The 24,626-nt window shown below is 38.0% G+C and overlaps 3 protein-coding genes across 3 annotated transcripts; all 3 read left to right on the top strand.

Annotated features, from left to right (window-relative positions):
- The first annotated feature begins 24 nt into the window (after positions 1–24).
- Positions 25–11,055, top strand: LOC133534326 (zinc finger protein 596-like). The gene is made up of 4 exons (XM_061873442.1): positions 25–314; positions 6,214–6,420; positions 8,955–9,092; positions 9,707–11,055. Exons 1-4 carry the CDS (start codon positions 263–265, stop codon positions 10,720–10,722), a joined length of 1,413 nt encoding a protein of 470 aa, XP_061729426.1. The 5' UTR covers positions 25–262; the 3' UTR covers positions 10,723–11,055.
- Positions 11,056–16,143: 5,088 nt separating this feature from the next.
- LOC133534323 (uncharacterized) lies at positions 16,144–21,840 on the top strand. The gene is made up of 4 exons (XM_061873434.1): positions 16,144–16,564; positions 16,815–17,006; positions 21,591–21,733; positions 21,781–21,840. The coding sequence occupies exons 1-4, from the start codon at positions 16,498–16,500 to the stop codon at positions 21,838–21,840; spliced, it is 462 nt and encodes a 153-aa protein (XP_061729418.1). The 5' UTR covers positions 16,144–16,497.
- On the top strand, positions 21,751–23,555 carry LOC133534329 (zinc finger protein 84-like). The gene has a single exon (XM_061873451.1). It carries the CDS (start codon positions 21,890–21,892, stop codon positions 22,964–22,966), a length of 1,077 nt encoding a protein of 358 aa, XP_061729435.1. The 5' UTR covers positions 21,751–21,889; the 3' UTR covers positions 22,967–23,555.
- The last annotated feature ends 1,071 nt before the right edge of the window (positions 23,556–24,626 follow it).

Raw genomic sequence — 24,626 nt, 5'->3', positions numbered from 1 at the left:
AATCTAACGTCAAATTTCTTTTGTACTTTTGTAGCGTAGCCCTATGGCGTAAATATATTATTTTGTTTATTGTCCCGCGAATTTCCATCACACAAGCAACAGTATTTACTAAAGCAATCTTGCCAGAAACTATACGTTCGCTATACTGTGCTGAAGCTATTGTAGTCACAGCGTCCCGACTCCCAACGCAGATTTTGTGAAGCCTGTGAGGAACATAGATTACTGAATTGTTTAGTAAGGTGTAGAGGAAAGTGGCAGTGGTATGTCGTTGGAAGCGCGCGTAAAGGAGGAGCCCCAGGACTGTACGGAACCGGGTATGTGTCGCGAAATCTTATTCGTGTAATGGTGTTACTAGAAAATAGAATAAGTTTGTCTTGGCGAGTCGTTTTTAAGGATACAAATCCAGTGTAACATTGTAACTATGGTTCTATACTGTGATAAAACTAAATTTCAAGTTTTTCAATACTTTTACAAGTTATTATGTGTAAATCAGGCATAATAATAATATGCTTACGCTTATCACGCATCAAAGAAATTAAAAACCAATGAAATGCGATGAGAAGAATTATGTTAAGAGAAATATGCGAAAAGCAATTCTACAATATGATTTTGATACCTTACAAAATGAACAGACAGACTTCAGATTTACTACTCTTAGGGCAAGCTACTTGCCATTAATCTGATGAATAAAGCCATCATTGGCATTTCATTCGGCGTAGAAAGTTTTATCTGGCAGTTAACACATTCACTGCCAGGAACCCACCTGGTGGGCGCTCGTGAACTTTGTTCAGATGCCGGACAACCCGCTGGGCAGGTTGTTTTGTACGCAGCTATAGACCACCGGTTTCTGGGGTAGTGCATCGTTTTTTGTCTGGCAGTAAATGTGTTAATTTGTTAGTTAGCTATCCAATACTTGGACATTGTGAAACAGGCCAAATGTAGCAAATATCTTCAAGTAATGTTGAAATTTTCTAACCTTCTTGCAGAATTTACTTTGCATAAATAAAAAGTGTCTTATGTCCATTAAAAAAGAAAACATTAAAATTATCCACATACATTCAACTGGTAATATTGTGTTATTTATTGTTCTATCAATTTACATAACTCTAAAATAATGTTGACCACCTAAAGGGTAAAGATACTTTCACCTTTTATTGACCAAAAGATACCAGCATATAACCGTTTATTTCTATTTGTCACAATAGTCCGCACCTCGTTATCAAAATTGCAGTTCATTGAAAATAGGTTTTGTACACAACTAAGCTTTGACTAGCATAAAATCATAATTTATTTTTACTTTAACTTGTACAAGGTGTTTTTTTTAACTCTGGTTTTTTTTTAAGCTTTGGGGTATGGCTAAGTACAGGGGTGTATTTTTAAAAATTTGGTGCTCCAGGCCAATCATTTTCGCCGCCCCATAAGTCAAGGAAAAAAAACGATTTAAATAAGAAAAATACAAAAAAATTGCCCGCCCCTAGTGGCCGGCTATGGCCTGCATGGATTTAGGGTAATTACACCCCTGGCTAAGTACATTCAAGGAAATGAATGGCATAGTTTATTATGCGAAAATAATAATTTTCGCATGAAGTTATTAAAAGCATTGTTGTAACAGATATTATTTTTAAATCCACCAAACAATTGAAAACTATGAAATTTCAATTATCAATCGTCCAAGACAGTACTTGCGTTTAGTAGCAAATGTTCATGTCATACTAAATACCAGCGAACGAAAAAAACATAGAAGACTTATCTCAAACAAAATATCAGCGTAAAAGTGGCCCCACTATTAAAAGTAAAAGTGGCCCCACTATTAAAACACGCAGTACTCATAATGGACCAATTGCAACTCGTCGATGTTGACATCTTGTTTTCTTCGACGAAACTGCGTTTGACCATGATTAGTCAATTTAAACCACCCAAACTACGATTGGTGTATTATAAAATAAGGCGCTGTGATTGGCTGTAGCATTGACACTTGAAAATACATGACAATGGAAACCAACTCCACGTAGACGGTTTCATGCGATATAGAACGTTTTAAATGCTATATTTTGTATGATAATTTGTTATTTTATTTTAAAGAGTATTAATATATAGGCTTATTATTTGTTCGTTTGTCGCACGTGTTTAAAGGCAATTAAGCCTCCGAACCAATTAATACATTGTATCGTTCATGCAGAAATTCGTATTGAACACGTCGTCGTAGGAACAGTTTGTATGGGAATGGGAAAATATCATTATTGTTTTTACTATTTTCTTTGTGGGGCCTACTCCACATCAAAGTACGCAAACAAAACGGAGTCACAAAACCTTTTTCGTGTGGACCCACTCACGACACGACAGCCGACAACATGGCGGCGCGCGGGCTGGCAACCGTTGCTAGACCGCCGGTAACGCGTGCGTCGCGCCGCCCGCGTCTGTCATCAGTGTTACCTACGTCACGGGATCGATCGCTCGCATATCGTCAACGCCAGTTAAATCCTATCCGCGTACTTGACTAGTAGCTTATCGTGATACTAACCTATGGATTCACGGACTAATATAAATGGTATGGTGCATGAACCTAACTAGTGTTTCGGTGAACTGTGTGTGCCTGTGCTAACCGCTTGTGTTTAATACTAACTTAAATAATAATAACTTTTATAACTGTATTTCGAACATTACATATTGTTTATTAAGTGCGTGCATTATTATTTACGATCCACGTAGGTTTAACACCCACACTTGCATTCTTTCCATATTTTTTCACCGTTCAAACCGTCCCTGGACCTAGAAATATTGCAATACCAAAATTAGCCAAATCGGTCCAGCCTTCCGCGAATTTAATAAAAAGTTATAAATAGCAGCTAGATCTTTACTTTACTTAGTAAAAATGTACCTACACAAAAAAAAAGCGCCACCTACAACGACGATTCGTATTTACTATCACGAATTTAAATTGTCAAAATAACAACCTGAACAAATTTATAATGAAAGTTTCTTAATATCAACGATTGTTTAAAATGCATAACATCATCCCCATATGAAACCTGTTTTGATCAAGAGAAATCAAAATAATATGATCCTAGCTAAACTATACGTGAAAAGTAATCCCATATTGTTTCCAGTATTTGTTGAAACGACTAGCACATCATTGGTTTCTCGCCTAAACTCCTTAAGTTCTTTGCAAGTTACTTATGTGATAGGAAGCAATTTGTCAAACACGGAAGTTTCGTGTCTAAGGAATATCCAACGCGTTCGGGTGTTAGCCAAGGGTCGATCTTAAGTCCACTGTTATTTGACATTATGATCAACGATCTTGAGGAAACAGTCGAGCATGCCAAGTGTCTACTCTACGCGGACGACCTGAAACTAATACTTGAAATAAAAAATATGACCGACGAAATGATGAGAAGTTACAGGACGACATCGATTCTGTTCGTCAGTGGAGTACAACTAATACGCTGCACTTCAATGTATCCAAGTGGTCTGTCATGACATTTAGTCGAGCAAAAAATCCGACACATGCTGACTACAAACTTGGGTCCAAGAGCATCTCTCGAGTCGTAACAGTCAAGGACTTAGGAGTTATCTTTGATGATCACCTGACTTTTCATGACCATATAAAAAAGTTAGCTGCTGAGTGCTTTAAAAGGTTCGGATTTGTTATCAGGAGTTCACGTGACTTCCGAAATCCAAGCGTAATTAGGCTCCTGTATACATCACTGGTTCGTAGCAAACTCGAGTCTGCGGCAGTCGTTTGGAACCCTCATGAGACTTATGCACTGCTTCTGGAGAGAGTACAAAAAGCATTTTTAAGGTGCCTCTATAAAAAACTGCATGGGTACTATCCCTATCTATACCCTACTAAGTTCTTGCTTGGATCACTTGGCTTCAACTCTCTGGAAGTAAGGCGTAATTACAAGTTTTTGACACATATGTGTAGCATATTGAGGGGAAAAAGTGACTGTCCCGACTTGGTGTCAAGACTTGTAAGACTTTCGGTACCGTTCGTGCCAAAGAACCAGCTCAGGCCGCGGTGCTCTAGTCTTTTAGCCGTTCCTCTTGCGCGTACAGTTTCGTGCAGAAACTCTCCAATTCTTCGAGCCCTCAGGACAATTAACGCGTTCTTGTCATCAGCCCCTGACTGCGATGTGTTTGCTAGCAGATGGGTAAATGTATGTCGTGAATGTTTGAAATACTGTGAGATGATGGATGAATGATTTGTTTTCTATTGTTTATTGAATTGTTTGACATGAAATTGTATAATTGCATATTTTAAACCACTTGACATATTTTTAATTTATAATATTTGCACGACTTAATTGTAATTCAATAATTATGTACTTACTATGTTGCATGTATACATTTGCCAGCGCTTTGGTGCGAACTGTAATGCTGTGTAAATATATCGTAATAATAATAAATAAATAATAAATAAATCATTTATCCGCACAATAAGGCATATTTATTTTATTAAAGATATAATCTTAATACTTCTTACTATGATTGTGACAACGGGCCGCCATTTGCGAACTAAATAGCTCCGCGGCACAAAGTTGACGCTCCGCCCGCTTCGGCACAATATGTGTGGGGTCATTTTGCAGAGCTAGTTCGTCATCTATGTTTATTATCAATCGCTGCTAAATACTATATAATCAATATGTAAACAGGCCCTAAGGCCAGTGAACACGCTTGTAGGTGACTTATCAGATAAAAATAAATCATTGAGTGTCTCCAAAATGGAGTTAATTAGAATACCGATTTCTTCGAGAATGTTCCCTTTCCCTCTAAGAAAGAAAGCACCTTTGAAAATAGCAGACTTTAAAAAAACACTGTGTAGGCGTTTAGTAATTTAGCATTTAGGATTTGAAATATGTTTTAGTATAATATAATAATAAATAGTTTAAGGAAAGTTTAGCGACAGGTGGCAAAGTTAGGGTAATTTAGAATTTTATTATCTATTTCATTGGAGGGTGACTGCTATAGTTTTTGGCCTCTTCATAGTAATTGGCCACAAGGCAGAAAAAAAAGGCAATAGAAGTCTATTGTCAAGAATGGCCAATAACTATAGTAGTCACCAATACCAATCAGCAATCACCTAATCTATTACATATATATTTATTGGTCAAATTATTGTATTGAGTTAGGGTTTCCTACAGTCGTTTTACTGACCCTTATTGATTTTGATAATGAGGTTTGATGGTATCTCTTAAGGCGCAGGGTAGGGCCAGGCATTCTCCATACACACCTTGTGCAAGTTTTATTCATTAGTTTTGGCACTATAGCATTTCATTTCATTTTTGCTTGTATATATTGGTTATACGCAGAACGTGATGTAGAAATTTTTCTTTATTAAAAAAAAAAATCAAAAATTCAAAAAAAAAAATTCAAACAAAATAATACATCAAGCCCTAGTTTACAGAAAAATAAGCATATTTACCAAAAATAATAACTGTAGCGCAAACACAAACGAAGAAAACGATTAAAAAAAAAAATTAAAACAAAATAATACATCAAGCCCTAGTTTACAGAAAAATAAGCATATTTACCAAAAATAATAACTGTAGCGCAAACACAAACGAAGAAAACGCGCTCAAATCCTTAAGGCGTGTCTCGATCTCATTGTTCGACCGCTACAAATCTGTATTCTGGCTCGCGAGACATTTTTGACACCATCTTGAACTAAAGTTAGTAGATACTTTACGGGCAGGCTCATTGCTGCACTAGTATCATTTCATGCATCATTGTTTAATGATTTGTTGCGATAATCAGTACATTTACTGTTCAATAGAAACCCTTTTCATTATCCATGTCTGCGGCCGCGCGAGCCATCTGAAACACCACCACCATCAAACAACATCTGAACATCTGTCCCAACTGCGCGAACAAAACACTGAACGCTCCTTTGCTGCGCGGTCAAAAACCAACAATTCATAAATGGTTCGAGCACGGACTCGCGCACCAATGATCGAGACGACTCGCGCGGCAGCCCGGTATCCATGGCGCGCGGCAGCCCGGTACCCATGGCGCGCGGCTGCCGCGCCATCCAATGTTCGATAGTTTGCCGCGCGATATCGAGAGTATCGAGACGCGGCTTTAAGCTTCTGTGTCCTTGGCCTTTATTTTAAACAGTGTTGCAACGAGTTAGGGATCGATTATTTCTTAAAAATGTTAGCCTTAGATTCTGATTTAATACATTTAATAAAAAAATTATCCTATTCTATTTGGCAGTTTTCGTAAAGGTGGAAGTGGAGTATGAGGCCCCAGATGAGGTGCGTGTGAAGGAGGAACCCTTGTATGAAGACAGCGTTCCGTATGGTGAGGACAGTGTCCCCTATGATGGGACAGACGAGTCGTCCGGCCTGTACTCCGATCGTGTGGTCAAGCTTGAGGTTCCAGAGCCGGAGCACTCGCAGTCTGATGAAGATTATAACTATGGTAAGACGCTGTATATTGTGACAATACATTTGTGCAAATACATACATATCCCATAGCTTTAACTCACACGATTCCTGAAAACATACCAAACAACAAACAACATACCCACCATAACCCATACTAAAGTCATGGTGGGAATAAAAAATTATGTGAGACTGTGACAAGGACAAACAATAATAACGCTTTCTTTGCTATTCCTACTGAAAGTTCCATAAGAGCATCTCGTTCAGTTATCTCGCCCCTCCCTCGTTCCATCTCTGTATATGCACCGTTATATAATCTTCTTTTACCACTAGCACTGTTGCGTTTGAAAGTATATAATAACGTGGCAACGCTGTCTTGGCGTTATCGTTTATTCGTTTACTGCAGTCATGTACTCGTACAACGCATTTTGTCTAGGACTTTATTACTATGGTACATGAACCTGAATAGGGCAAAGCAATTTTCTACTTATATCTAACACGTAATTTACAATAAAAATTATCAAATCGTAATACATTATTAAAATTACAGTTCTTACACGCAAGTAACATAAAAGTAATTTTAATTTTTAATGTCAATAATTTTATTAATTTATTCATACCTGTCAATATTTGTGCCAAAGGGTCTAGCAGGCTAAGCGAACAAGAAGTGCCCCCAACGACGGATTTTGTCGATATTTCTGGTAGTGTACTGTTAGGTCCTAAGGACCCTCCATGCTTAACATCAGACCTCGATTCTCTTTTGTTTGCGAGTTATTCAGGATAACGTAAAATAATTAGGGTATCATTGAAAGTGTCATATTTTATAAACGATTCAAGTTACGTGAACCAAATAAAATTATATTTGATAACAATAAAAAAAACTACAAAATGCATATTTTTTACCAGCATCCTGTCCTTAAACTTCATTGCAAAAAATAGAAATATTTTTTTCCTTCCAATTTTTTTTTTACTTTTCGCGGAGGTACACCTCCAGAAAAAATATGCATGAGTAGCCACTAATTCCCACTACATACAAATATAAAAATATTTGCACAAATGTTCGTGCTTCATGTCAAAAAAAAACGATTCTCCAATAAGTAGTCACTGGCATTATATGTACAGATAGAAGTACATCAACGATGACGTGTCAGCCTTGATAACATCTGACACATAATATTATCTGCATTTGTTTTTTGCATTTTGTAGTGGAAAATGGAAAACATTAAGTGCAAGTCTTGTAAAAAAACATTAAAAAATATCCGTGGGAAACAAAAATGCATAGAAACAGAGCAAGAGGCTGATTTATATAGCAAATGCACTAATATGTTAATTTGCATAAATGATTTATTGTGTGGTAAGTGTCGGCTTTTAGTGTATAAACATAAAGCAGTAGCATCAACTTCTGCGAGTACATGCACAACAATTGGCGATGCTGGCTCTGCGTCTGCAACCTACTGCTTTATGTTTATACACTAAAAGTCGACACTTACCACACAATAAATCATTTATGCAAATTAACATATTACTGCATTTGCTATATAAATCAGCCTCTTGCTCTGTTTCTATGCATTTTTGTTTCCCACGGATATTTTTTAATGTTTTTTTACAAGACTTGCATTTAATTTTTTCCATTTTCCACTACAAAATGCAAAAAACAAATGCAGATAATATTATGTGTCAGATGTTATCAAAGCTGACACGTCATCGTTGATGTACTTCTATCTGTACATATAATGCCAGTGACTACTTATTGGAGAATCGTTTTTTTTTGACATGAAGCACGAACATTTGTGCAAATATTTTTATATGTGTATGTAGTGGGAATTAGTGGCTACTCATGAATATTTTTTTTGGAGGTGTACCTCCGCGAAAAGTAAAAAAAAAATTGGAAGGAAAAAAATATTTCTATTTTTTGCAATGAAGTTTAAGGACAGGATGCTGGTAAAAAATATGCATTTTGTAGTTTTTTTTATTGTTATCAAATATAATTTTGTTTGGTTCACGTAACTTGAATCGTTTATAAAATATGACACTTTCAATGATACCCTAATTATTTTACGTTATCCTGAATAACTCGCAAACAAAAGAGAATCGAGGTCTGATGTTAAGCATGGAGGGTCCTTAGGACCTAACAGTACACTACCAGAAATATCGACAAAATCCGTCGTTGGGGGCACTTCTTGTTCGCTTAGCCTGCTAGACCCTTTAAGTAATATATAGTACAGTCAGCGTCAAATACTTTGTAGCAGTCAAAGTGGCCAAATAGTTCGGTACACCATACTAAATATAGGGTGTACCGAACTATTTGGCTACTTTGGTTGCTACAAAGTATTTGACGCTGACTGTACAATACAATTTATATAGAAATCATACATTGGCGTCGTTTAGGTATTCATAAACAGTATAATAGCATTTTTAAATTTGTTTATATATTATATTTGTGTATATATCATTGTCTGAGTACACGAGCCTTTTTGAGCTTTTGAGCTCACTGGGGGCTTAGTCAATTCGTGTAAGAATGTCCAGTAATTATATATTTATTTATAATATGAACAGAGTGTTGTTTGGCAGGTGGAGTGGGGATTTCGCCCGAGCAGACCACCGATGGGGCTGCAGGAGCGCCCGGGGGGAGCGGGGAGCGGGGCGAGCTCATGCTGGTGCTGGAGCCCCTCACTATGCAGGTGCACGCCGAGAGGGTCCACACGCAAGGTAACTAGTGTTGGCTCGCACTTAGCGCCGATCGGTGGCAGGTGTGTCCTTAACTACTTAGGTGCACTTGGAGGGTCACGCCGCGAGGATATGAGAATCTTGAAATAAATTTACTCCTGGGCCCATACGTTTCGTCTGCTTGGGGCTCTCAATGTGTACCATTCGATTTATTTTCGCGATTTTGTGGTTAGTCCCTTGGGGAATTTGTTTATTATGACCATCTTAACACATTTTAACAGTCGGATCACGGCCTCAAACAAAACTTTGGTATGGTTAAGTACGTTTAGGGAAACTAAATGACTTTTATATATCTTTTTTTTATAAAAAGTAACTAAATGCTGCATATACCGTTATTGTTTAGGTCCCGGTAAGACACGACACGTTACTACAAGTATTGTATAATACAAAATAATGAATAGTGAATCATTTTTTCACCCTACGCCCACGTGACGGTAGCGAAACTGCCAAACCATATATTTTGACTAAGGTGTAGAGTTTGTGAAGTCAGGGCTTGTAGTGCTTGTAGAGATGGGTTAACTCTTTGCTTATCATGGAGATATCATGAATTTGCTTAATAAATCAAAGTCTACCACAGTTCGCATGACTTGTTTCAGAGGAAGGGAGCGGGGGGGCGCTGGTCGAGCGACGAAAACCGAAGAAAGAGCACATATGTCTACTATGTACCAAGAACTTTAAAGACTCCACCAAATTAAAGGAACACATGAGATGCCACACCGGTGAGAGGCCCTACCCCTGCAACGTTTGTAAGAAAGGATTCATCAAATCCGGTGATTTGAGAAGACATGAGCGCTCTCACACGGGGGAAAAACCGTATTCCTGCAAGATATGCCAAAAACTGTTCTCTGAATCGACCACTTTAAGAAGACACGAACGGATTATGCATGGCGAGAAACCTGAAGTCTCACAGGTGAAAAAATACAAACGATCAACCATTATCAAAGAAGATGTGACGGCCAATGTGGGCGACAAACCCTTCGCCTGTGAAGTATGCAAGAAATCGTTCATTCGGGCCTGTGATCTAAAAAGGCATGAACGCTGCCACACGGGTGAAAAACCATATTCTTGTACGATGTGTGATAAACAGTTTTCAGAATCGACCACTTTAAAAAGACACGAGCGGCAGCACACCGGAGAACTGCCGAGGCCACGCGACAGCCTAGAGGCGAGTATAAGAGCGCGGACGTGCCAAATATGCGGAAAATTATTCAAGAAATCGACTATATTAAAGAACCATATAAGAATCCATACAGGGGAGAAGCCTTACCAGTGCTCAATGTGCGACAGATTGTTCGCACAACATTCCAACTTGAAATCACACGAACGAACGCACACCAATGAAAAACCCTACATCTGTCAAGTATGCAAAAAGCAGTTCTCACAACATAGCACTCTGAGGAGACACGAGCGTACCCACAGGAACGAGAAACCATACTCCTGTGAGATATGCAACAAGACTTTCACACAGGGCAGTACTGTAAAGAGTCATATGAGAATACATACCGGCGAGAAGCCATATTCGTGCGGGGCGTGCGCCCGGGCGTTCACGACGTCGAGCACTTTGAGGAAACACGAACAAACTCATACAGGGGACACGAGCGGCGATAGTTAACACGTCGCATTATTACTGCGAAAGCTGCGGACTCGAGTGCGCCGCGGTCGGTGCGCGCGCAGCCTGAAGCGCAGCAGGGGTACAGTGCTATCTACACTTAGAAAGAGTAAATTGACGTGCGAGTGATCAATCCAGGACTTTAGTACTTACAACTACTTTTTATTTAGATTTAGACATTTAGATTCCCAAGATAACTTCTCGAGCTGCTGTCAAATTACTTTCTCTAATTGTGGTTTTCACTGTCAACTAGTCACTTCATAAATATGGTGCGAGAAGAATGCCAGTGAATACCGCAATCGATTATTTATTATAATTTAAAAATATCATGAATAATGTTTTTTATTCTAATCCATCGACATAAATACTTCTAGAAAAATATCTGTTCAAACCATAGAATAATGAAACAAATCTTTGAATGGAACAGAATCCTATATTTAATATTTATTGATTTAGATATATTACAAGTATTTTGACTTATTATTAAACCTTTGAAAATGGTACAGGAGCTTATACACGTAGATTAAAGGAAAACAAGTGCGAGTCGGACTCGCCCATGAAGGGTTCCGTACCATTTATGACGTATTAAAAAAAAACTACTTACTAGATCTGGTTCAAACCAATTTTCGGTGGAAGTTTGCATGGTAATGTATATCATATATTTTTTTTAGATTTTTCATTCTGTTATTTTAGAAGTTACAGGGGGGGGGGGGACACACATTTTTTCACTTTGGAAGTGTCTCTCGCGCAAACTATTCAGTTTAGAAAAAAATGATATTAGAAACCTAAATATCATTTTTGAAGACCTATCCCTAGATACCCCACACGTATGGGTTTGATGAAAAAAATTTTTTTTTTAATTTTTTTGACGTATTAAAAAAAAACTACTTACTAGATCTCGTTCGAACCAATTTTCGGTGGAAGTTTGCATGGCAATGTATATCATATATTTTTTTTAGATTTTTCATTCTGTTATTTTAGAAGTTACGGGGGGGGGACACACTTTTTACTACTTTGGAAGTGTCTCTCGCGCAAACTATTCAGTTTAGAAAAAAATTATATTAGAAACCTCAATATCATTTTTAAAGACCTATCCATAGATACCCCACACGTATGGGTTTGATGAAAAAAGATTTTTTGAGTTTCAGTTCTAAGTATGGGGAACCCTCAAAATTTATTGTTTTTTTTTTCTATTTTTGTGTAAACATCATAATGCGGTTCATAGAATACATCTACTTACCAAGTTTGAACAGTATAGCTTTTATAGTTTCGGAAAAAAGTGGCTGTGACAGAATCGGACAGACAGACGGACATGACGAATCTATAAGGGTTCCGTTTTTTGCCATTTGGCTACGGAACCCTAAAAACGGTAAATCGAGCGTGAGCGTGAGAAAATTTAAACCTTTATAAAACAATTGTTAATCTTTTACTATTTATAAGACGAGAAAGTTTAGTTGATCAGTTCAGTACAGTACCGCCTTTAGCCAGATTCTGTTCACTCCCCTAAAGTGTTCAATGTACTCACTGGGAGGGGCGTAGTTAGGCGGGCAGTATCGATACGGCTTCGGGGTTTTAAAACACCCAAAGAGCGTATAAACTCCGTGAATATTCTTCAGATGTCTCATCATATTTCTATATCTTGTGTAATAGCCACAGAAAGCGCATTGCTGTACCGCGGGTGGCGCACGTGGTCTCCCTCTAGTGTACATGGGAGCCCAGGGTGAGTCTGGCTTGTCCGGACCCGGACTGACTGCTTGTATAATCGAGTTCTCTCCAAGGGCAGGCCTCCGAAGCACATAATCTTCATCCAGGAGAATTAAACGGTTTGGCTCCTCTCCCGGGTCATCGGGCGTTGGTGCGTAAATTTCATGAGTCTTACCTGGGTGCGGATTCCCTGTTGCAGACGTGTTCCTAGTGATGATGGAGGCGAGACTCTTTCATGAAGGGACTGTGAAGATGACGAAGAGTCCGATATGATATCCGCAAGGGGCTCCGTCGTCCGGCCTTGCTCAGCCCTCCAGCTCGCAGAGAGCGGTAGGAAGATAGGGATAGAGCTCTCGGCCTCTGTCTGGAGAGTCGCTCTACGCGGCCTTGTCGACATCTCCGCCCGTCCCCCATTACTTCCCATTCCCATGTCACCACTGGCTTGTTCCTCAGATACCTCTGACCCTATTGGTGGAATGCCCTGTATTTCCTCTTTGAACTCGAATACGCTTATCTCGTTTTCGCGTTCCGCTCTTGGCGAGTTTCTCTGGTCTTCGTCTCTGCCTTCCAGTAGCGGCGCGTGAAAATTCTGGCTAGGCAACTCTGAACAAAAAAAAAACACCTTAACATTATGTACTTACTTTTTTTTCATGATAAAAGTGAGGCGTGCGCTAGGTGTGTCCTTGGGCGCGACCTTTTGCAGTTAGTGTATAACCACCTTTGCCATACTATTATACACACAACATACAAAATATCACTGGTTTAGTAACTTTATATATAAATTTGTGCACACAAGTAAGTAAAATCACATAAAAACATTTAAAACTCTAATAATAACAACAAGCCTTGGTAACAACCGGGACGGGAGTGTTCACAAACACACAAATTCTAAAACCTATTACCACAAACCTACAAACAGTACTTTCTTTGAATAAACGTTCTTTATCAAATTATTAAACTTGAGACTACATAAAATTCTCGGATTTCTCTATTAAAATTCCACCTTTTTTTAAAGGTTTTTACAAAAATTGGTATCAATGATAGCAAAATACTGTACAGTTTTACCCATTTATTCAATTCAATGTTTTTGTATGGCAATATTAAGCATTCGCGCGGCAAACTCCACTCGATTCAAAATTGTGAACCATTACACTCCAATATAAATCTTACCTGTTTGTATTTAAGGTTTAAATTCAAATGAAGCAGCATGTTAATAATAACTGACGTTATCGCAGCCGTGTACAAAGGCCCTACCGCGTACCCCGAAGTTCGCAAATTGCGAGCATCTTTCTCTGTCACCCTAGTTACGCCATTGGAGTAAAAGAGAAAGTAGCCCGCAATTTGCGTACTACGGTGTTCGCGGTAGGCCCCTCAGTGCTCGCGGACTTTATGAATACGTGCGTGCATTTTTCCAATATAAAACCTTATGCTATTACGTTTAAGGTTTTTATTCAAATGAATAACCCGATACAAGACCGAGTTGCTTTGAAGCTCATTCGCGTGGACTCTCTATAGCAAACTTTATAAGCGTGTGCGTGAGTTTTCGTATCTGTGTAGTGGCGCATGAATGAATAGTCAAGCTTAGCTTCACTTCGCGCGCCTGCTATGATTAGTGCTTTAGTAAATCGTGTTATCAATTCCAAGGTAATGTAATACGTAGTGTTTTCATTATGGATATATTTTTAATTTTAATTATGATATATAAGTTTGGTTTATATAGCAATAAATTTTAGGCAAGCCGGTGGGAATCGAGTAGTATGGACCCGCCGCCCCTGCTGCCATCAGTCTCGCCTATCTCTTGTTCAGTTAAATTTGGTACACGCCTCACCCATTTGCAGTAAGTTAATTATTCACAGAGCAGGAGACTCCCGTAATGGCCAGCGGTTAATTACACACTGAAATAAATCAGTTCATTCAACTGGAATTTATTCAATTACTATAAGGACAAAAGGAACAACAAACGACTAAGCTATTGATAATTAATATGTTGCTCCATATAAACGTTTATAACGGAACAAATAAATTTGTTTCTTGTAGCTACATAAGCTACAGCTCATCTTTTGGGTTCATTATAATATAATGAATAAATGTATGTATCTCCTGTAACATGAATTTATAAAAACTGAATTGAAAAAAAAAAAAACATAATTATCGAATATAAGTTGGCTGGTCCAACTTTCATGTAGAAAAAAGTGGAATAGATTTTATCTTCACGTGGTTCTTATATTATATTATAGATGTTTAATTGCTCAAATTTTTGCTAGGAATATTTTTTACGTATATTGGAATAAAAAGCCTACATGGAGAAGGAATTTATATTACCTTATATTTTTGAACCACCCTATTATCGAACCTACCCAAATTTTACGGAAATTGGTTTATCGGAATGGAAGAGAAAATACTCCTCTTCCCATTTCCGAACCCCCACGGTCAGTTGGTCATACCATGAATGGTAAAAGTATAACCACCTCCATCTTCGTCGGCAAAAGAAGGGCCATTTAAAGCTTCACTCTGTAGTGTTTTATCTCTATAGGATTTGTTAATTTAATCCGCTAAACCACATTTTTCTACATCGAATACCTTTCCTAAAATATCAACAGGAGGTTTACATAAATATAAATCGTCGGAAGACTGTGTTCCTGTAAATTCGTGCCCTGCATTTTTGTAGTCAAGATCTATAGCTGGCATCGCCGACTGCTAGTAGTTAATCTATATACTTACACCAAAATTATCTAAAATAATGTCAGAAGCCGTACCGTAACTTTCTGCCGCGACAGCCACCTTGAAACATTGCTGCCGGGGCTAGGTTATAATGCTAGAAAACTGTTTCCCTCTTTTAGCTATGATATTCATTTTGGTAATTAAATCAATATAACATACATTTACGTTTAAACTTTTGTACCTAAAATAATATCAATATTCCGATCTACAACTAATCTATAGAAAAGCCAAAGTTGATAAATTAAAGTGCAAAAACTGCTCCGAAATATTCTGAACATGGACCCCCACATATCGCACCCGTTTTTGCCTGCGCAACTGTCCGTCTCCTTGAACAGACAAAAGAGTTTCAGACTAAAACACTGAAATGAATGCACTTAGCTCGCGCTTGGCGCTCGCTTGATCATTCATCGATACCAAATTTAAGTGCAAAAAAAAAAACTAAAAGTTACAAACACAATTCAGGGGATAGAACCAGGGAACTCTCTTTCCCTGCTACAAAGCTTAGTCTATCAAAAATACGAAATTCAAGTGCAAAAAAAAAAAACAAAAATTATTAATTGTTCGGGGATGGAACTCGGAACCTCGATATTGCAAAGCGAGCGTATTACAACTGAGCCACGAATGGATATATTCAACACGTTGAAATTAGGCTACTTATTCTCCAGCGTAACCTAAATATCTAAATACCTCCTAAACCAGCGTTCTAGAATATCTGAATTCAAAATCACTCTGTCTCAAAAAGAAGAAACTCTTATGATATTGATATGGCTATTTGTTTAGGCACGACGTACCATGAATACGCCATTTTGAAAAATTTCCAATAACTGGATCGACAAAAAAATTCTATTTAATCATAGAATATGGTCACAAAATTTCACTCGAATCGGTTGAGAGTTGCGACCTGTAGAGGAGAACATCCGGACATACGAAAGCAAATTGCCCGAGTCAAAACGTAGACCTACGTTACGCTTCGGTCAACTACGCTACGTTTCGGTCAATTACTACCACAATGGTATTTTTTTAACATTGGCAACATGTGCGAGTGAGACACAGGGCTCGGGTTTTAAGTGGACCGTTTTCTCCGGTCTAGTACGAACACCTTACTGGCTCGGTAATAAGGTTCAAATTGGTATGGCAAAAAAAGTCATTGCGCTCTCCACTTTAATATATACCTTCATGATCGAGTAATTCGAGTATGACATTGACAGCGACATTGTCTTCACTTCGTTCGTGTGGCGTGGTCATTTTTTATTATATTAATTGCTGTTAAAATAGTGTTGTCTTACTTATTTTTATCAGTGATATCGTAAGAATCGAGCATTTGATATAATATTTGGACGGGCGTTGTGCGAGATGGAGGGGATCCCGGACGGTGGCATGGCGCGCGTGAAGCAGGAGCCCGAGTCGGTGACTGACCGCGGTGAGCTCACACTAACATCACTTACATTTATTTCATCATTTCTATTCAGTCCTGTAGATATACGCCTTTTACGTGAGTCGCTCCGTTATGCTATAAGTATAATGTATATTGACAACCTTCATGGCTCTTTAGATAAACCTTTGATGTTGACACATTCTGCCCGGTACTCCTTTCCGTTGCATTTCAGCACCACATAAGACAACATGGAAAACAACCCCTTGTTAATTCAATTTAAAATACATTGTTTTAGTAATTGTTAAGGAGGAAGCAGAATTCGCTGATGAGGAGTGTGTGAAGGAAGAGTGCGAGGGTGGCATAGACAAGTGCGGCGTGAGCGAGGCAGCCATGCTGGCCGGCTTGTACGCCGACCACGAGGTCAAGGACGAGGTGGTGCTGGGGCCGGAGCGCCCACACCGCCCTGATGTCGCACTGGTGGTGAGAAGTATGTTGACTTTTTCTTTAACATGTACAGTCAGCTGCACAGATGACTCACCGCCATCTCAACTGAGCACCTATGTGTTAGATGTTCAGCTGACACACACACAAGTGACAAGTGCAATTGGAAAGGATGGTTACGGACTCATGAGGTGATTCATACAGGCACTAAACTCTTTAACTTCTGTGGTTACATGTGCAATCAAAAAGGACCATTACATATTCATGAGATGAAAGATACTGATGAAAGCCTTTAAATTTAACTGTGTACTGTGATTACGAGTGTTATTAAGTTTAAAGATTCTTTATTTACTGAAGAACAATACAGTTCACTAAAAATGAGCTTGAAAATTTGATTTATTTATTTATTTTATTTAAGCCTATATTTTTCTTTAAATATTTTTAGAATGGAATAGAAAAATAATAATATTTCGTTTCACGATGTTGGGTCAATGATCTTTGGTTAAGGTTATACACATGAAGTCATCAATTGAGTAGCATGCGTGTTGAATAAGTAATAATTTAAGATTTTTTATAAAAATTGAGTCAGTTTTCGAGTCCTTTAATGTAGATGGGAGTGAATTATATAATTTTGACTTTAATTGGTTCTTGTTTGTGTGCACCCAAGTTTGAGAACCGTATGTAACGCATGGTAAGATGCATGTGTCCATTACTGTTTTCTTATGTTTTTTTAAATTAAATTAAAAATTTTAAATATTATAGGACATTTTTACACAAATTGACTAAGTCCCACAGTAAGCTCAATAAGGCTTGTGTTGAGGGTACTTAGACAACGATATATATAATATATAAATATTTATAAATACTTAAATACATAGAAAACACCCATGACTCAGGAACAAATATCCATGCTCATCACACGAATAAATGCCCTTACCAGGATTTGAACCCGGGACCATCGGCTTCGTAGGCAGGGTCACTACCCACTAGGCCAGACTGGTCGTCAATGTTTGAGACTGTAGTTTCCTTTTAGAAGCTCTTTAAAACTCCAATACTTCCTCCAGCTGATATTATTCTGCGGTCTATCTCCTGGCTGTTGCTGTCAGTGTCAAAGGCTATCCTCTTGTCTCAGTATATGTAATGGTCTACAAATTCGAGTTCTTTGCCTTGTATGTGTATTTTTGTAGGGGCTCCGTTAGTCATAATTTTGGTTTTTGTATGGTTCAATCATCTTATGTTACCATATGTTCATTGTGAATAACCGATTTCATTCATTCATTCATTTCCAAACCCACTTTACAGCTTTCCTCATTCAGCTCATTTAGCATTATTTGTACGCTATTTGTAGTTCTAGAGCTTCCCATATAGCGTTATGGCCATAACTAGGGATTGCAAACCGGATTGATTTTCAATCCGGCCGGATCCGGCCGGATTTTGGCCGTAGTCCGGCCGGATCCGGCCGGACCGGATCCGGTTTGGTATAGGGATATAAAATTTAATTAAATGACATATTTTTCTAGTTTTTTGCGTAATACGTATTCCTAAATCTATAATTTGAAGTTAATAAATAACTTCTTAACAATAAAATAGAACTTGGTATTAAAAAGTGTTACAATGTCAATATCATTTTAAAAACAAAATTTTAAATCGGTAATTTATTATATTTAACCATTCTAAAGTGCTAAAATTTTCGTTTACAACTATAAATTTGATTGGTTTCCAAAGCCTGATGATGGGATGTGGGGTGGGAATTGGAGCTCCTTGAAAGGACAAGTTTTCGTAACTGTTCTTTAATTGAATTCTTTGTAGAGTCTGTTCGGAAAGAGAAGAGTCGTGGAATGTATTGGGCCCCATACATTCCACGACTCTTCTCTTTCCTCACAAACTCTAACGTTGACATCCATTATAGCATAGAGAAATAAGAAGTACATACAGTGCTTACTCCATACATCAGTTTTGGTACCAAAACGCTTATTATTTTCGTAGTCGACATCTAGCATCGAGTAGCGGAACTCTCAGTACTGCTACTCGACAATAGATATCGCGGCAAACAAAAAGTCTAATGCTCAACGATTTTCCGCTAATATTATAACCAGAGTAACCGGAACTCTATTTTAAACTCCTACGCTTACTATTATTTATTACTTTTAACGAAGATATTTTACTTTTAACCAATTATGATATTAAATGCGCTCTAGTATTATCATGCTCTAATTTAATTGTCAGAAAAAGTAGTAGACTGTATGATTTAAAAAAATTGTACTTTTTTTAATTTATGGAAAAGTATATTGGTCAAATTATAAGGAACAACATACGACACGACGATCTCATGCGAAAAATAATAGAATGTATGATTGAAAACCATCGCGGAAAGGGACTCCCTAAGAAAAGTTACATAGATCAAATAAAGAATTGGCTAGACGTAGAGTAGCATGTACCAGGAGATGAAGGAAATTCTATTAGATTAGATGAAATTGTAAAGACAAAAGATTCTCTCTTAAATTTGAATAGAAAAGAATCTATATTCTATATTTTATCATATATATACATATATCGGAGAAAACTAAAGATTATCAATATTATCATATATTCTTCATTCACACATATTGATGAGCCCAACTGTAGTCGGTTAATCTCCTATCACAACATTATGACACGACATTAACCTTCTCTTTAGCATAAATTACAAATGCCTTCTATGGCATCTCCATTCTTTCATTTTTCCTTCTATTACAGTATTTATGTAATCGTCATATCGTGCCACCAACATGAAAGAAGAAGAAATCCTCTTCTGTTCCCAGTCATCGTCATAATAAATATATTTTTATCTTACTAAATTTAAACTTTTTCATTCGTTTTTTGTTTTGTTCAACTTCATACCTCGTATCCGTTGCCTTTTCCTCATCTTAAACGCACAGCGCGTGCTGTATTTAGGCGTTTTTTTATTATACCGGATCCGGTCCGGATCCGGTGATTTTTACCGGATCCGGTAGCTCCTGAAAAGTGCCGGATCCGGCCGGATTACCGGATCCGCCGGACCGGATTGCAATCCCTAGCCATAACGCTATATATATATTCTTAAGAGTATTGATGTATTTGGAGTTCATCTTGCAGTCATTGAGGGCCTTCCAGATCGCGTTGTGGGAGATGCTGTCGAATACCTTGGTGTAGTCTATAAAGGCTACATAAAGAGGTTTTTTATATTCTCTGTATCATTCTATGATTTGTTCCATTGTGTGAATATGGTCTGTTGTCGAGAAGCCTGACCGGAACCCAGCTTGTTCTACTGGTTGGAGGTTGTCGATACGTCTTGTTATTCTATTTAAGAGAAAATTTGATTTACTTAAAATTAAACATAAATCCCACTAAAAACATTATCATGGAAAATGTTGCCAAGATGAAACCATAAGGCCTGTCAAAAAGTTATCAGATCTCTTGTAGAGCCAAGCTTCTAACTCTACAAGCCCTTGACTTGACTTGCCCAACACATTTTGACTAAGGTGTAGTTTGTGAAGTTAGGACTTGTAGAGTTAAAAAGCTTGGCTCTACAAGAGATCTGATAAGTTTTGGACAGTGCTAGCCTTATGGTTTCATCTTGGCAATATTTTAAATGAAAATGTTTTTAATCATATTTCACTATATTTTGTAAGTTGCTTATGACAATCTTCCATCCCCTAATTTAAAGGGTTGGGGCTGATTCACTATTAAAAATTCTGAAATGCATATTAAAACAATAAACATTTACATATTTCAAGCTACAAGGCTCATTATCAGTTTTAAAATGTCTTATTTCTTAATCATATAAATTCCTATGTCATAAAATATTGTACAAAAATATATAAAAATAATCATTTAATAGTATTAGGGGCATTTTTATATAGTCTGCTTTTTACTGTTAGACCATACAAACTTCAACTCCCTTTTCCCCCCCTATCGCCCTTTTCCACCCCCATTTCATCCTTAAATGGTGATTTTGGGTTGAAAACTATTCTATATCCTTTCCCATAACAAAAACTATCTACATACCAAATTCCAACTAAATCGGTTCAGTGGTTAATTGATTCCCCATACAAAAATCCATCTCCCTTTTTACCCCCTTAGAGGCAAAATCTTTTGAGTTTTTAATTTTTTTTGTTGTTTCTGTACGGATACTATTCCTCATGGACATGCAGTCTTTTCCTTTCTTTCTGTTAATTTCAAGGGTGCAATTCTGAGCTTAAATTAAGTAATTTTCTCAAAGACTTCATTTCGGAGATAATCAATAATGTATTTTTATTTTATACCCTTACGAGCGTATACACTTGCCTAAGGGCCTGTTTACATATTGATTAGTGTTTAGTACGAGTGTGTACATTTTCTACTAAACGTAAGTAATACTAGGATGATTGATGTCGAAATGACACTGATATGTCACAGTTTTCAATTGTTTGGTTGAATTAAATGTAACGCCCGTGTTACACCCCTATATGCAATATTTAACTACTTTATATATTTTTTTTTTTTTTAAATTAACTATGCCATTTAATTTCTTTAAACATATTTATTTACCCATACCCTAGAGTTAACGGAATTTAATAAAAACACGGGGTATAGATATGTAAGTCATAAGTATTAATTCGTCGTGTTGCAGCGCCCGCTGTTGTCTCCTCTGCTATGGCGTCGTCGGGTGGGCTCGGCTCGTGCTCGGTCAGGCTGGAGCGCCTGCTGCCGGCCGCGGCGCGGCGCGGCGGCCGGGGCGCGCGCCGCGCCGACACGCCCGCGCCCGCACACAATGTCACCGCCACCATCTATCAATGTCACCATTGCGGCAAACGGTTCAGGAACAAGTCGGTTTTGAAGAAACATATACTCACTCACTTAACGATAAGACCGTCGAGTAATTCACACAACGATAGGAAACTTTATAAATTTCGTAGCACTTTTGAGTACATGAGTAGTAAGAAAGGAAATTTACGGAATCATCAGCCGCTACACACCGGCGACAAAACTTATGAATGTAAGTACTGTAATCACAAGTCAAATAGTAAAGGAAACATACGAAAACACGAAATGACACACACTGATGATAAACCATTTAGATGTAGCTCCTGCGATTACCAGAGCATTTTAAAGTCTCGTTTACAGAGGCACCTCATGATCCATACTGGAGAGAAGCCCTTCAAGTGTCGACGCTGTGACTACAGGAGCCGTCAACGAGCAACCTTACAAAGACACGAGGCGATACACACTGGTGACGCGTTATTTAAATGTAACGATTGTGAGTACAAGTGTACGAGAAAATCAGCCTTGGTGACGCATCTCATGACTCACACTGGCGAAAAGCCTTACGAGTGCCGGTACTGTGACTACAGGACCCGTCGTAGTGACACCCTCCGATCTCACGAGATGAGACACACTGGTGACGCGCTACTTAAATGTAACGACTGTGAGTACAAGTGCACGAAGAAATCGGCCTTGGTGATTCACCTGATGGTTCACTCTGGCGAGAAGCCTTACAAGTGTCGGTACTGTGACTACCGGACCCGTCGTAGACGATACTTACGAGCTCATGAGATGACACACACTGGTGACAAACCCTTTAAATGTAACTACTGCGATTACAAGTACAATCGGAAAGAAACGTTACGGGCTCATGAGAGGATACATACAGGTGACACTCGCTTTCAGTGTAACAACTGTGGCTACAAGTGCACGAAGAAAGCATACTTATTGGCTCACCTTATGATTCACACTGGCGAGGAGCCGTTCAAGTGTCGGTACTGTGACTACTGGAGCCGTCACAGCGGAAACTTACGAAAACACGAGATGAAACACACCGGTCAAAACACTTTTGACTGTGGTAGCTGTGACTACAAGTGCAAAAACAAAACAAGACTGCGACTTCATCAAGTGACGCACACTGGATACAAGCCTTATGAATGCAGTAACTGTGACTTCAAGTTCAGTAAGAAAACAGATTTACGACGTCATCAATTGATACACTCGGATGAAGCGTTTCCAATGTAATTATTGCGAATACCGGCGCAGGCATCAAACTTAAAGAGACTATGAATATTCACAATCACTAGTAAACAGCTGATATAGCCACTGTCATTATCAATGTACGCGGAAGTATCCACGAACTCTCGGGGACTATTCAACAAATGTTCATAGTGTTCCGTAGCCAACACAAATGTAACGCAAATGGCAAAAACGGAACGGAACCATAGTTCCGTCATGTCCGTCCGTATGTCACATACATTTGACCTTGGAACTTAAGATAATTTGGAATATAGGTCTTTTTTTACCGGTTACTTAGTTTTTAAGTTAAAATTTAAAATATTTTATATTTATGAGCATATATTAAAGATATTTCAATTTATACGTAGCGCTCCGTAGACAAGAAAAATAAATCAGTAAATAATAATACTTATTTGCATTTTATTGATTTTTTTTTATGTAGGTACTGCGGTGGTTGGTGGTAGATCAGAAAACTTCCTGCCTGATGGTAAGCAGTCACCGAGGCCTGTGGACGCCTGCAACTCTAAAGGGGTTACATGCACGTTGCCGACCATAACACACCCCAAACAACACAGCATGAGGAACACAACACTATGAGTAGGGTCTAGAGTCTGTCGTGTCCCCTGCTGGGCGAAAATCTCCCTCAATTTCTCCGCTGATCTCTTAAGGCTTGTGCCGAAAAAAAAACTGTAAATTTCAAGCCCCTGTAATTTTGTTTCTAAGCACGACTACGACTTTCTTACCGCGATAAAAAGTCTTATTACTATATCATATATTGCAATATAAATAATTATGATTTTACGCTGTTCGACTTTACACTGGTAAAAAGAAGAGATCACTGAAAATTGGTATTTTCCAAATAGCAAGAAAATTTGCAACATCCTACATGTCTGATTTCGAAACACTTAAAATTACCTCGAAGTTTCGTTCATTTCATAATAAACAACTAATTTAGTAGTTGTCTCAAGATACAAGAACAAGATTAGTTCAAGCACAGAGGCCTCGAAGCGGCAGGTCTCTAGGAACAAGTGACCCGCCTGAGCCCATCACAAAATCTAATAGAATTTGCGAAAACGAAGTATACGTTTCATAGTTAATCATCATAAAACTGGGGTAGATATACAGCTAAAATACAACGAACTACGATAAAAGTCAGTTCAGTTCTTTGTACGAAGGTTAGGATAGCTAAAGTTACAGAAAATGTGTTTTACTTAATTCTAGGCCAAGTCGAAAATCACACAATTTCCTTCGTATAAAAATCACATTTGGTAGTTGACAGAATAGAGTAAGAGCTCCAAATGTCCTGCTGTGCCGTTCTCTCGACTATAATTGGGCTCAAATCAAAAGTGTATTACATGAGAAGAATGAAAAAGCCAAAAACATTTTCAATTCCAGAAGGTGATGGGCTGATTCAGGCAAATATGAAAAACGGGTTCGTAAAAAGCTGCCACTGAATGTGCTAGGAAAAAGCTGCCTATCACTGCTATAGAAAAAATAATAAATAAATAGAACTGACAATTATCTAAATTAAAAGTAGCTTTTTATTGTAGTTATTCTAAAAACTTTACTTTGTCCGTTAAAAAACTGATGCGATTCAGCATCAGTTTTTTTCATTTGAAGTTTACAGTTTTATTTTTCGGTACATCCCTTTTCTACATAGTGCCAC

The sequence above is a fragment of the Cydia pomonella genome, unplaced genomic scaffold (assembly GCF_033807575.1).
Source record: "Cydia pomonella isolate Wapato2018A unplaced genomic scaffold, ilCydPomo1 PGA_scaffold_86, whole genome shotgun sequence".
Classification (NCBI taxonomy): Eukaryota; Metazoa; Arthropoda; class Insecta; order Lepidoptera; family Tortricidae; genus Cydia; species Cydia pomonella.
This window is presented reverse-complemented; position numbering and strand designations above follow the sequence as displayed.